The sequence below is a fragment of the Onychomys torridus genome, chromosome 10 (assembly GCF_903995425.1).
Source record: "Onychomys torridus chromosome 10, mOncTor1.1, whole genome shotgun sequence".
NCBI classification, from domain to species: Eukaryota; Metazoa; Chordata; class Mammalia; order Rodentia; family Cricetidae; genus Onychomys; species Onychomys torridus.
Genome location: NC_050452.1, coordinates 1,332,705 through 1,346,315, shown reverse-complemented (window position 1 = coordinate 1,346,315; position 13,611 = coordinate 1,332,705). Strand labels below are relative to the sequence as shown.

At 43.7% G+C, this 13,611-nt stretch overlaps 1 protein-coding gene across 1 annotated transcript in view; it reads right to left on the bottom strand.

Annotated features, from left to right (window-relative positions):
* Positions 1-13,611, bottom strand: part of Eml6 (EMAP like 6) — a 260,091-nt gene that overhangs the window by 46,991 nt on the left and 199,489 nt on the right. Inside the window, exons 17-21 of the mRNA XM_036201044.1 lie at positions 13,385-13,496; positions 13,023-13,150; positions 8,650-8,791; positions 5,172-5,324; positions 4,700-4,831 (exon numbers count right to left, since the gene is read on the bottom strand). Of these exons, the coding sequence (XP_036056937.1) occupies positions 4,700-4,831; positions 5,172-5,324; positions 8,650-8,791; positions 13,023-13,150; positions 13,385-13,496 (667 nt within the window). The remainder of the gene's footprint in view (positions 1-4,699; positions 4,832-5,171; positions 5,325-8,649; positions 8,792-13,022; positions 13,151-13,384; positions 13,497-13,611) is intronic.

Sequence of the window (13,611 nt, the reverse complement as noted above, 5' to 3'; positions counted from 1 at the left end):
GATTGTAAAATATGTGGGAAACAAATTAAATGTTTCAGGTAAGACATTTTCTGAATGCAGCCATTCCTTGATGACTCCTGAATTATAAGATATTAGGAAACTCAGGATTCTAAGTCCTACATCATCACAACTCTCTTTACTAACTACAGTTTTAAAGATCATACTTCACAATTAAACCTCCAAATACTGAGCTATCAAGGTGAGGAACAGACTGCAAGAGTGTTAGAGACTCGAGGCAGACACACACAAGAAGTGCCACACAATGCCAGACACCTGAGGGCATTCACCTGACCTTCCCTTCCTTGAGAACCATCTCAACTGAAGGCAAGATTAACTCTGGTGATAGATGTTGATCCAAGAGGACTGAGGCCCACACTGGGCAAGGCAATAAAAAATTGTCTCTCCCCAAAAGTTGGCATCAAGTGGGTGTCCCACTGGGATGAGATGTGGGTTCTAGATCCGAAAGCGACATTTGCAGGCAAATGAGACTGGGCAGTGTGCGACGGAGTTAGGGAAGGTTTGTGTGTACAACAGGGGCAAAGTTTTACACACAGGGCCCAGAGGAGCAGCTGGTGTGATCAGCTGCCCTGAGCAGGAAAGGAGAGAGTGACTGCTTGGTTCATTTTTCAGAAGTTTCCATGTCATTCTTTTTGGTTTTTTCAAGACAGAATTTATCTATGTATCCCTGGCTGTCCTAGAACTCACTTTGTAGACCAGGCTGGCCTCAAACTTAGAGATCCAACTGCCTATGCCTCCTGAGTGCTGGGATTAAAGGCGTGCACCACCATGCCTGGCTCAGTTCATTCTGAAAGCCAGTTCCTTAGGTATTGCTTCGGAGCACTCTAAATCTTCCCAATAACTCATCCTTCATCGTCATTTTGAAATTTCAGCTAGTTTGAGTGGGTTTCTGTTCCTTGAAACTATGACTATGAATTAAAAACAACTACTTTCATGTTTAAGAAAGCCATAATTATGGGCATATGTTTTCTCTCTTCCTTTAATAATTACATGGTAGAAATAGTTAGGTCACCATCTTTCCTCTCCTCTGCCCACTGTGTTCTCTCTTTCTTTGTTTTCTCTTCTTATCCCCAAATAATGGAAACTGAATTCATTCAGAACTCACATTTTCATCACTAGAAAAGTCTTCTCATACAGAAAAATAGGACAGAAAAAAATAAAACAAACAAAAAAAAACCTGTCCTCACAGCTAAGGAAAGACAGCCAATCACACATAGCAAAAGCCACATGCATTAGCCCAGTTGCCACATATCTTACAAGTCAGGATAATTCCAGAATTGTACTACATGGATCAAACTTGCCAGGTCATTTGAAGTGAAAACAGAAACACGATGTCTTGTGCAGGTTCCAACTGTTGATTGGCTAAAGATCATATAGTCCTACTGTTTTCAGAAACGAACTTTATTATCTACAATAAATCCCCATGTATTCTTTCCTCTAGTATTCCATGAGCCTTCATTTGGGGAACTGATGTTCCTGCAAAAAACAAATGAGCCTGCTGTTGCCATGGTCACGAAGACTGCTGAGGCTGAGGCTGCGCCTGTGCCTGCACCTACGCCATCCCTGCCCCTGCTGAGCCAGCTGGCTCTAGCAGATGCTTTCACTACTTCTTCTTAAGACTTTTTTTTTTTTTTTTGAGCTGAGGATCGAACCCAGGGCCGTGTGCTTGCTAGGTGAGCACTAAATCCCCAACCCGCTTTCACTACTTCTGACAAACAAACCCCTGCATCTAAACTTTGCTCTTTGCCTTCCATGTTTTCAAGGCCTCTGCTGTGAAAAGCATGGCACATTCCTGAGATGTAGAACTTTGGAACCCGGGATATCTGGATGACAGTTGACAGCTGATGGGACTTAGTTAAGCTGTGCAAGAGGCCTGGGTGCACCTGCTCCCATTCTCAAGATGGTTTAGACTCTAAAAACACAAGTATTCTACTATGCTCTCAAGCCATAGGGACCACTGGTTCTGACATCTTCTCCTGACTGAAGGCCCTTTTGGAAAGGGTCTTCAAACATTCTGGCCTCTCCCTCCTCCTGGGGGCTGGCCTTGGGTAAAATAGAGGACAGTAAGGTATTGCCCATCTCCCTCACCAAGTAATGGCTCCACTCTGAGTCACTTTACACAGACTCAACACCCTCATTACTCCTAGCAACAACCTGGTCATGGATACAAAGATCTTGGTTTTTCCATCCCAGCTTTTTCTTCTCCAGTCTCCAGCACTTGATGTAAGGCCTACGCACGTGCAAGAACAAAATTAACCCAATTCTCCAAATATAAACCCAAACCACAGTATGGGATCAACTTGTGTCTGTTAAGAGACTTATTAGCCAAACAGAAAATTCAAGTGTTAAGAAGGATGTGAATGACTGGAACTCTGGTGTGCTGCTGGCGAGAAGGCAAAGGGGTGCAGCTTCTGTGAAGAACAGTGCAAAGATTTCTCAGAAAATTGCCAGCAGAACTAACTATTTCTGTCACTGAGTATATAACCCAGGCATTGATAACAGGGGCTTGGAAAGACACTTGTGCGCCCAGGTTCACAATAGCTAGTGTGGAGACAATCTAGGTGTGTATCAACAGATAAACACAAAAGCAGAAGGTGGAGTAGACACATAGTCAGCTATCATCTGCCTTAGGAAGGGAATTCTGGGACAAGCTACAACATGGCAGGTGTCCCTGAAGACACCACATGGAGGGAGATGAGCGAGTAACAAAAAGACAGCATTGTGGGATTGTTTCTAAGATGAGGTGCATAGAGAAGTCAATTTCAAAAGGCAGGAAAGGAAGTTTCTAGGGACTGACGAGAGAGCTGTTGTTTGCTGAGTAAAAAGTTCTAGTCCTGCAAGATGAAGTGAGTTCTGGAGGTGGATAATTATAATGGCCACACAACAATGAGAATATACTCCATGCTTGAACTGGTATATTTAATAATGGTAAAATGTTTATGTATTTTCCATCTAAAATCTCTTTAAAATCTTCCAAATCAAAACTTCATGTATCACGTTTTTCTGTTGGTCCTTCACTTCCAAAATAAAACTACTGGTGGGTTTTATCCCCTAACAGTGATGGCAGAAGGGAGATTTCACACCTTGTGTCAAGTGCTGTAGCTCTGTGTGTGGTGGGCTCTGAACAGTCATCTTATCCCAGCACACACAGGGAAGAAGGGATGGGGCAACCATTCCCTTCTTGAGTTGTTAAAGTGATAGAACAGAGACTATAAAAGAAGTGGGTAGTGATAGGCAGTTGTTCTCACTGGCTCCTCAGTCTTCCCAGGTGACTCAAGTGGCGGTGCTCCTGCCTGACCACACACCCATCCCACGCCCTTGCCTCTCTGCCTGTCTGGCATGGCCCTGACCTGAAAGCCAGGGGGAGTTATCTGATTTCCATCTGCCCTCGTTGGGGCTGGCACCTCTTACAAAGTTTTCCTTTCTATCTACTGTTCAAAAACTCCTGCAGGCCATAGAGCTCAAAGAAAGTTCAAATTCCAGTGCAGCAAATCCAGACACAGCTAAGCAACTTCCTGGCCCAATCAATGACTATCTACAAAAATACTTGAAATAAGGTATCCCAGAGTCTCTGCAGGAACCTCTGCTCAGACCCTTGCCAGCTTTCTCTGACTTTTATGAGTTGGAATGCCCAACTCAGAATAACCTGGAGCTCCCCAATGCCTCCAGAACAGAATTCTGCATGAACTAGCATGACGGAAGGGTCCTGTTGGCTCTGTCCTGGTTGGACTGGTCAGACTCCTTTCCTCCACAGCTCAGCCAAGCATTACTCACCACTTCTTACCCACTCCCTGGCCCTCCCACCTTCTCCGCTCTGCACACCATGTTCCTTTGCTATCTGGTATCTCGGATTTCCCATGGCACTCTCTCCTCAGAACACACACTGGACTTTTCTACCACAGCAGGCTATGACTTCTTTGCCTACTCCTAAACGCTTACTCCAGGCTAACATCAATCAACTTTCTAGGATACCACAGTAAGGCCCTGTATAGCACTTATAGTCCACCCCAATGCTGACATGGCCCATCCCAAGTCTCCTCACCACTTCCTCTAGGACTCACAGCTTCTCACCCCATGTCTGTATCATCACACATCTATATTCTTTCAGAACAAGCCCATCTCCCTCCCTAAATTATGATGTTCACAGAGACTAGATATACATTGCCTGTCTTAAGACTCTGCAAATGGTAGATGCTAGATGTGTTACATAGACAAGTCTTCATGGTTTTGTGGAAGTAACTTGGAGGAGGCAAAGGGGGAATCTAGGAGTTTTGGAGAGTAAAGGTAAATTCAGGCGAGCTGAATATAGGTTTCTGTCTCCACTGACAGACGAAAATTGCTTGAGACTTCAGGGGCCAAACTCTTGGAGACAGAGTCTTGGTCAGGAAGGCTGAATAGAAAGACAAGGACCAGATCACATGCAACCCAAGGCATGTATGGCAACTCAGGGCATCACATGTGTTCTTGGTCTTAAGCCCCAGTGGATTCAATTGATGGCACCTTCACAGAACAGAAAAATATGCTAACAGCATCTGCTCCTGGGCTGTGATGCTAGCCTCATGTGCTGCCGTGGGCCTTCTCTTCCTGTTTTCCTCTAAAACTCAACTGCCATTCTCTCTGGAAATGATGCATGAACAGACGTTGAATTTAAGTTTCATCTTAAAACCACAACCTGCTTTACCTCTAGAGTCCCAGTCAATGTGTGTGATGTAGCTAGAAGCTCCTTTACAGATGCCAACCCTCTTGCTTGTAAGTACGTTGTAAATATCCACGAAGTTATCATGGGATGCCACTGCAAGGTATTTTCCTGTATCTATAGAGACAAGTATACAGTAAACAGCAAAACATATGATGTAGGTATTCAGTTCCAGGACTTTAAGGTTTTGAAGTGGGAGAAAGGTTAAAGAAACTTCTAGAACAGTCCATTCTTACAAAAAAATTTTGTCTCGAGATTGCTATTTTTGAAAGTATCTACTGCCATCTTCACCTTTTGAATTTTTTTTTTTTTTGAGACAGTGTTTCTTCTCTGTGTAGCCCTGGCTGTCCTGGAAATCACTCTGTAGACCAGGCTGGCCTCAAACTCACAAAGATCTACCTGCCTCTGCCTCCTGAGTGCTGGAATCAAAGGCGTGTACCACCACCACCTGGCTCACCTTTTGAAAATTTAATGTCAGAGATCATTTCTTTTCTGTGATGGAAGGAGACCATGTCTTCCACACTGTCAGCATTTACCACCAAGAAACTTCCATCATTCAAGCCAACTGCTAAGGCTTTCCCATCAGGGGAGAAGGCACAGCATCTTCCTCCTACAAAAGGATCCAAGAAAATCATAATCCTGAGCACTTCGCTGTTGATCAAAGCAGATGGAGACATGGGAGAAAGTGGATGTGTGCATCCCACATTTACATGTGACTGGCCTTTAACACTACCTAGGTGGGGATTCAAATTTCATCATTTGGGGGCTAGTGAGACAGTGGGTAAAACACTTTTTATACAAGTCTGACAACCTGAGTTTGAACATGAGAACCCATGGCAGAGGGAGACAAACTCCCAAGAGTTGTCTCTAGTCTTCATGTACATGTGTGCACATATAACATAATAAATACCAATTTTTTAAAAACGTATGATTATTCCACACCATTTTATTGATTGATTTTTATTTTGCTTGCATTGGTGTTTTGCCTACATGTATGTCTGTGTGAAGATGGCAGATTCCCTGGAACTGGAGTTACAGACAGTGGTGAGCTGCCATGTGGGTGCTTGGAATTGAACAGCCAGTGCTCTTAACTGCTGAGCCATCTCTCCAGCCCCGTACCTATTTTTAAATCTGTGAAAATTATCATATTTAAAACGTCTTCCTCCCACACACTATCCAAACCACATTTTAACAGCCCTCATTGCTTCTGCAGAGGGCCTCCACTTGGTTCCCAGCACCACACCAATGACTTCAGGGAGTCGGACACTTTCTCACGTGAGTGTCTACATGCACATACCTCCACACAGGTGCACAGATAACATAATTTAAAAGATCAATCTTAAAAATAAACTTTAATTTTCATAAGGTTTATTCATTCATTTCCTTATCTTGGAGTATCTGGGCCTTTTAAGGTAGGTAGGGTGAGTGGCTGCAAGAGAGGGCTGGTGGATGACATCCTCTGAGAAAAGAGGAAATATTCAAGAACATGCGTTCTCCAACAAAATGTCTAGAAACCAATTTTGGGATATCATGACTGGCATACATTTTTGCTTTATTTAGAAAACCCCTTATAAATTTAACTTCTCTGCTTTGTGGATCATAATGCATAATCAAGAGGTGGAAAATTCTGGTTGTCACAGTCCTACCCATGCTGCCTTGTGCTGAGGCAACTCAGTCTAGTTTCTGTAGGGACCCATGCCTCTGCTGACAGATGCTGAAAGCTGTGTTCATTCTGGTAACTTTGAATAGATTTATGTAAGCAATATTTCCATTCATTTGTCCACTTAATGCTTATTCCCTACTATGAGTCAGTCATGCTGCTGGAGTGACAATACAAAGACTAGCTAGCCCTAGAGAGCATTATCAGGGTGGGGTGAACCATAATTACTGTACAAACTGGGCCATGTTTCAGGGTGAAAGGAGAGATGTTAATAATTACATCAGGATAGCAGGGGAAGCTAGGTTGAACAAGAGCAACAGTGGCTCTTTTGACTCATTTTTAACCTAGGGATCGAAGTCCATTCACTAGCTTCCACAACAAGGTCCCAGTTTCATCTCACCAATGCAAGTTAGTGAGCAAGACTATTTGATTGTTCAAAGCATGGCTTGGACTTGGTTGAAATCCTTGTTCCACCATCTACCAAGTTGTAGGCATCCAGGGAAAAGTGAGGCAATGTGGAGAGAAGGTGACAACCAGGGCAAACAGGTTGCTCTGTGAGGCCACCATGCTTCAGTGTGCATTCAGTCTGACTATTTATTAGTTAGATGACCTTGGACAAACTACTGTAGAAACCTGTCTCCATTTCCTAATGTCTAAGTGATGAGAATGACGACCTTATCCACTGGGTCTCTGCATGCTAGGATACACTGCTGGCTGGTTAGTGGCTGCAGTCAGCTATGGCCAGGCAGCTTATCTCAATAGGTTGGCAACATGGAGCACCCTCCCCAACAAAGCTTCCTGGTTTCTACCTGACCTTATTTGGAGAATGTCCCTGGGCCTGGAGGACTGATCTTATCTGAAAGCTGTCTCTAAACCAGATGCCTGATTCATCTTTAGCTTGACCCTTGGCACCGATCCCTGCAGAGAAGACGTGCTCTAGGAGCCCTGTCAAAGGACCCTACTGCACACACTAAGCCTTGTGATAAGAGTGGGCCGCTTAATGAAAATTAGGGTTGGTCCCCAGTCTCCCCAATCCTATATATTCTCTGGAATAAAATTGAGCTGATTCACCAAAACTGTTGCCATTTGTGCTCATGGGCCACATACAAAACTTCTGTTGCCCCTTCTGCCTCTTTCCCCTCTCGACCTGGTGGCCAACAGGCTGAGAAGGAAAGAGGACCCCCACGTCTACAGAGTAAGAGTGATGTGCTAGCGTGGTCTCTGACTCACAACTACCAGTTCTATGCTTTCATTGTGCATGATTCCTTTAGATACTCCCAGGTCTGTAGAATGACCCAGTACAAATACTCAAGGGCCAGGACCCAAGCTCAGCCTTTCCTGCCTTAAGAATTTTTATGACCACAAGGCTCAGCTTCCTTGTTTCCTCCTAAGAAAGCAGTCCAGCTGGCAGGTCTGGGCTGAGCTTCCATGGCCCCTTATTCCTACAGGATAGCCATTCTACCTTTCACCCATCTCTACCTGTCTGCTTGAAGCTGGCCTGAGTGCACTGTGTCAGGAGCTTCCTGGTCTCTTGGCACCTGGGTAGGTTTGATCAAGATGAAGCATGGCAAGACTGGAAGATGGGGTTGGGAGGTCAGAGCATTAGCTCCTCCAAAGCCACTGTCTCATACATTTCTACTCCCCATCCCACCAGCCATCCTTTTGTCTTTTCAAGCCCAGGCCTGGCAATGGCATCTGTAGCTACTGGTGGGACAGCCTGGTCATTTCATCCCTACCCACCCCTTTATAAAGAATCCTATTTTTAGACTCCTCTCAGATTACCTGATGCTGGGGGACTCCTTTCAAATCTCATGTTCTCTGTGGGATCCTCAGAGCCTGACACATAGAGCCACTCAAGAAGCATTTCCTGCTGAACCTACTGCGTGCAGATGTCCAACACACATTTATGACATCAACTATGTTTTTTCTATCAAACTGACCTTTTATTTTCCATGAATTCTGGGGACTGTTAGTCATAGAGAGAGAGAGATAGTGGTTTTCTTCATTTGTTTTATTTTATAAACTGATGCATTTCAGCTCTCAACGAGGAAGGATATAGCCCCAGGTGGCCAGCGCCTGTATAGTACAAGCAGAGTGAATGATACAGAGGCACTCTGAGACATGACCAACTTCTGGAAGATCTCTGTGCTCTTAGTTTTAATTGCACAGTGAACTCTGAATTCCCTTGCTTAGGATATTTTTGGGGTGTGTAACAGGTGCTCTTAGGCAATAGTAGTTGATGAATGAATGAATCAACACAGGAGATGCTGTGTACCTTTTTTCAGTTTCCGTACTGCCAGCATGCGGTGCTGGGAGGATAATTCCCAGATCCGAAGGGTTTTGTCATCACTTACTGTTGCACAGATGGGCAGGAGAGGGTGCGCTGCTAATCCCCACACTTCCCCTTCCATGTGTCCCTGTGGGAGAGGAAACAGGACGAAGTAAACCCAGGCTTTCTGGCGAGTCCTTCTAAGCTCGTGCTGCATATTCAGGCTCTAGATTCTTTGAAATCACTGTTTCAAACAGATTTCAAAACTGTTATTTTCTCAAGCTGATCACTTTAAATATCACATGTACAGGGACAGTGAGGAAGGCCAGAAGGACCCTGAATAACACAAGAAACGAGCCAAGCTCTGACTTTTCTTATCACTTAGGAAGCTGACCATAGCAGTGTACCCAGTAGGGTTTTCAAACCCTGCTACATGCTGCTGGCTCCCCCCCAGCTCTCAAACCAGCTGCCCTTCTCAAAACAACACCCCTTCTTCCCAGTGCATCAGAACTGGAACAGAAGCTCTGAAACCTGCCCACAGTAGGATAGAGGATGGTGGTTCCTGAACATTCTCCCAGCATCTGTTTTCCCTCAAAACATGACTATGGGTCCCAAGGGAGCAGCTAGCCCTTGTTCCACCATGCCCACCACAAAGCATAGGGAAGATCTTCTCAGGAACTTCAAGGATTAACTGAACACAAACCCTGAGTTTACAAAGGAAGGAATGACAAGTGAGGGGGAACAGTGCTGAGAAGGAAAAGTGGAGAAGCCACAAGGTCTTCACGCTCACGGGTAAGCACTGGAGAAAGCAGGGATGTTCAGCTTGCAAGCTTGTCTCTACAACAGAAGGGTTCACACCTGTATTCCACCCAGAAGGCTGGGAGTGGATGTAGCTAATAACCTGGTAATCTTCTGCTATTCTATAAAGCCAGGCTTCGCCTGAATTTCCCAGACTCCTGAGCACTGTTTCTTGGTCAACAGAACCTACTCTTATGAAAGAAATGCCATGTACTTTGCAAAAAAAGTCTACTATTATGCTCATTACAAATCCTTCTCCCTAGAACCCATTCTTACAGAAGAAATCACAGGTATTTTGCAAAGGAGTTTTGATGTAGTCATGCCTTAAGCTTTGTGTGATAACTGTCAAAAGGAAACTTTTCCCAGAGTTGCACTGTGCTTAAATAAACTGCTAGTGGTCAGACTCTAGAAGTTTGAACCAGGCCAGCTTACTAAGTATTGAACCAGACTTCTTGCCTTTCATGGATCATTTTCTGTCAGCCATAGCATTTGCAGGGACCCCCACAGAAAGGGACAGATTGGCTTACATGTGAGGTGAGAGGATGGAGGAGGCTGACAATCTGGGCTCAAGTGGAACCCCTAGTCAGGGGGTTGGACCTTTCTTACCCTCCTGCTTTGCTTTTCTGTCATGTCTGTAGCTGTAGGACAAGTGGGGACAGCCTAGAATAGTGACAATGGGGATTGGGTTGAGTTGTAGTTCTGGGATTCTTAGCATATGGCTGTGGGAAATGTAGATGGCTTTAGTTCTTCACCTACTAAACAACTTTACTAAATCTGTCCTGAAGATAAATGTTGCCCAATAGTACTGCCTGACACATAGTAGGTACTCAATAGGCCACAGCAGAGATTATGTTCATTGTTAGAGCAATAGTAACAAGACAGGAGAGAACAGAATGGTAAAAGCCAAAAGATGAAAAGCCCCTATTATCATGTTTATAGCAGATTTAACGAAAATTGCCTCAACTATAATAAAACATTTTTTAAAATTAGAAGTTTACACTGTTGGTTAAATTATAGCATAAAAATTTCAAAAACACTTAGAAATCTAGCATTTATGGGAAAAATTTAATTTTGAAACATTTTTAAACTTTTTGAGGGTTGAAATATGCTTTTTCATAATATTAAATAAGTTATGACAAGAAAGAGAGAAATTAGTTTGGAAGGGACCAAGAGAAGCAAAGACATCTCAAGGGGCTGTCTCCAGCATGGCTCCCATGGGCCGCACACTCAGATATGGGGTTCAGGTTTGTGTTAACCAGGTTTTTAAAAGAGACCTTATTCTATCTGTCTCTCATCATCTGTCTGTCTATCTATCTATCTATCTATCTATCTATCCACCTACCTACCTACCTACCTACCTGCCTATCATCTCTCTATCTTTCTTGTTGGTTTTAATACACACACATCATTTTAAAACAGCCTTTGTTGATCTCCTTCCCTATATCCCCTCTTCCTTTTGATTCCCCTTTGAACTTTTCACTTCCATTCAATTCCCCTCCTTGATCCATTTTCCTCCCCTCCCCCTCTAGTGATCACCTTACATGTTTCATAGGTTACAGCCAGTTTCCATGCACACACACATACATGTGTGCTAGGATCCATATGTGACAGTGAATATACAATTTTTGTGTTTCTGAGTCCAGGTTACCTCATTCAATATCCTTTCCAGTTTCATTCATTTTCCTGCAAATTTCATTGTTAGAAATTTACAGCTGAATAAAATTTTGAGTAAATAACATTTTCTTCAACCATTCATCCACTAAAGAATGTCTAAGCAGATTCCATTCTTTGCTGTCATGAAAAAGGGCAGGATGAAACACACATGTGCAGGTGTCTCTGTTGGAAGGGTACAGTTCTTGGGTGTACAGCTGGGTTACACAGAAGTTCTACTTTTAAGTTTTTGAGAACCCTTTATTTATCTTTCCTAAATGACTGAACTGGTTTACACTGCCAGCAGCAGTGAATAAGTGTTCCTCCTTTTCCCCATATCTATATGTTTTGGAATATTTGTTTAACTATGCAAAGAAGTGTTGCTGTTTCACCTTGCCTGCCTAAGGCATCTAATTGGTCTAATAAAAAGCTGAATGGCCAATACTAAGGGAGGAGGTATAGGAGGGACTTCCAGGCAGGAAAAGTAAGTAGGAGGAATTTAGGCTTGGAAAAGAAAGAAAGGAGAGGACAGAGAGATGCCAGGGGCCAGACAGACACGAGGAAGCAGGAAAGCAGGACACACAGAGTGAAAGAAAGGTGAAAAGCCCCGAGGCAAAACGTAGATGAAGAGAAACTGGTTAAATTAAATTAAAAGAGCTAGTGGGACAAGCTGAAGCTAAGCCAAGCATTCATAATTAATAATAAATCTCTGTCATTATTTGGGAGCTGGTTGATGGGACAGAGAAAGATTCCTTACATTCATACCAGCAATTTTTTTTTATGGTAGTCATTTGAGATGGAATCTCAAAGTAGTTGAATTTGCATTTCCCTGATAAGTAATGGTGTTCAACACCTTTAAAAATACTTATTGTTTATTTATGTTTCTTTTTTTGAAAGGTATCTGTTCATTAACGTATTTGTTGACTGATTTTCTCTTCGTGTTTAACTTGCAATTAACATCAATAGTAACCCCAGTGAGGCAGCCCATCTCTTCAGTGCAGGTTCTGAACACGCGGCTCACCACACCTCTTCACCTGCAAAGGCAGTGTGTTGCTAGACCAGGCAGGACCCCTGCCATTGAACATTTCTGTGCTGTTTGAATCTGATTCTACATAAGTCTGTATCCCGAGAGAATCAGGTTTGGGAGAGCATAATGTGGTTGTGTGAAGCAAGGCCTAAAGACGAAATTATCATCAGTTTTATGGACCAACAGATCAGAAGGAGATATAGCTAAGGTGTGCCACCCACACTTGGTTTGATTTGGATGATAAGATTCTGGACTTTGAGCATGTATGTGGCTCTTGGAGACTATAGAAACTGGTTTCACATGTGACTGGGATAGCTGTAACTGGGAAACAGACAGGCTCCAAAGCCCCCTGACCTCCCAAGCCTGGCATAATCATCTCCTCTTGAGTGTAGCACGACCTGTGACTTGATTCTAACCAGTGGAATGTGACAAAGGTGACAGAAAGTTCCAGGGAATGTGTGACATAACTAAGTTGCATATGATCCTGGTGTCTTATTTTTTTTTTTTTCTTGCTCTGACAAAAGTAAGTATATGAGAGATCCTGTGTACGCCAATGAACTCTAGTGGATAGGTGACTGACAGGGTAGCCTCTGGGCAACAGTTAGCAAGAAAATAATGCCAGTCCTACAGCTGCAGAAACTAGATTCTGCCAGCAGCCTACAAGCCCAAAGAAGCACGCCCTCTGTGGAGCCCCGGCCTTGAGTAACAAAATGGAGGAACCAGTTCAGCTGTGCTCAGAGTCCCGGCCCACAGAGGTGGTGAGGTTGGAAGGAGTGCTGTTGCTGGTCTGTGAACACTGTGCTGGAGCACCCCAGGAAGCTCTGTGTAATCCATGCCCTTTGCCTCCTTTGCCCCACAGCATTCTCAGCCTTGACATGGTTTGCAACATGTACAAATGAGGTACCTGAACAAGCAGTGTCATTGGGCCACTTTTATCAATTTCTAGAATCTCTCCGTTTTTTGTCCCCACAAGAATGTGTCCATGCCCCAGGGTGATGGCACGAATGGAAGGGTTATCCTCCAGAAGCAAGCCTGAGAGGGGAGAATGTTGAATTTAGCAAGCACCACAAAGGCAGGTTAACGTAGTGTCTTCTATTTCCAAAGTGTTAGGTACTAGGTAATCATCCTTGACATGCTTGCCAAGGACTGAGAGTTCTGATGGGAAGAAAGAAATCTGATTGGCTAAGAACAACTACTACAAGAATTTGCACCATTGCCCCCATTCTTGTGAAGAGAATGCTTTTGATTGCATATTAAGGGTGGTACCTTTAGAGCTAGTTGACAGTGCAGCCCTTTTGATGGCATAGGTCTTCAAGCATCTTTCAAACATGTCATCCCAGAGTTCCACGATCCCATCTTTTCCACCTGTTACAAAGCCCTGTGAAAGTAAAAGGTTATATACACATTAAAAGCCTTGTGAAGGTAAAGGGGATATACATACACACACACACACACACACACACACACACACACACACACACACACATATATGT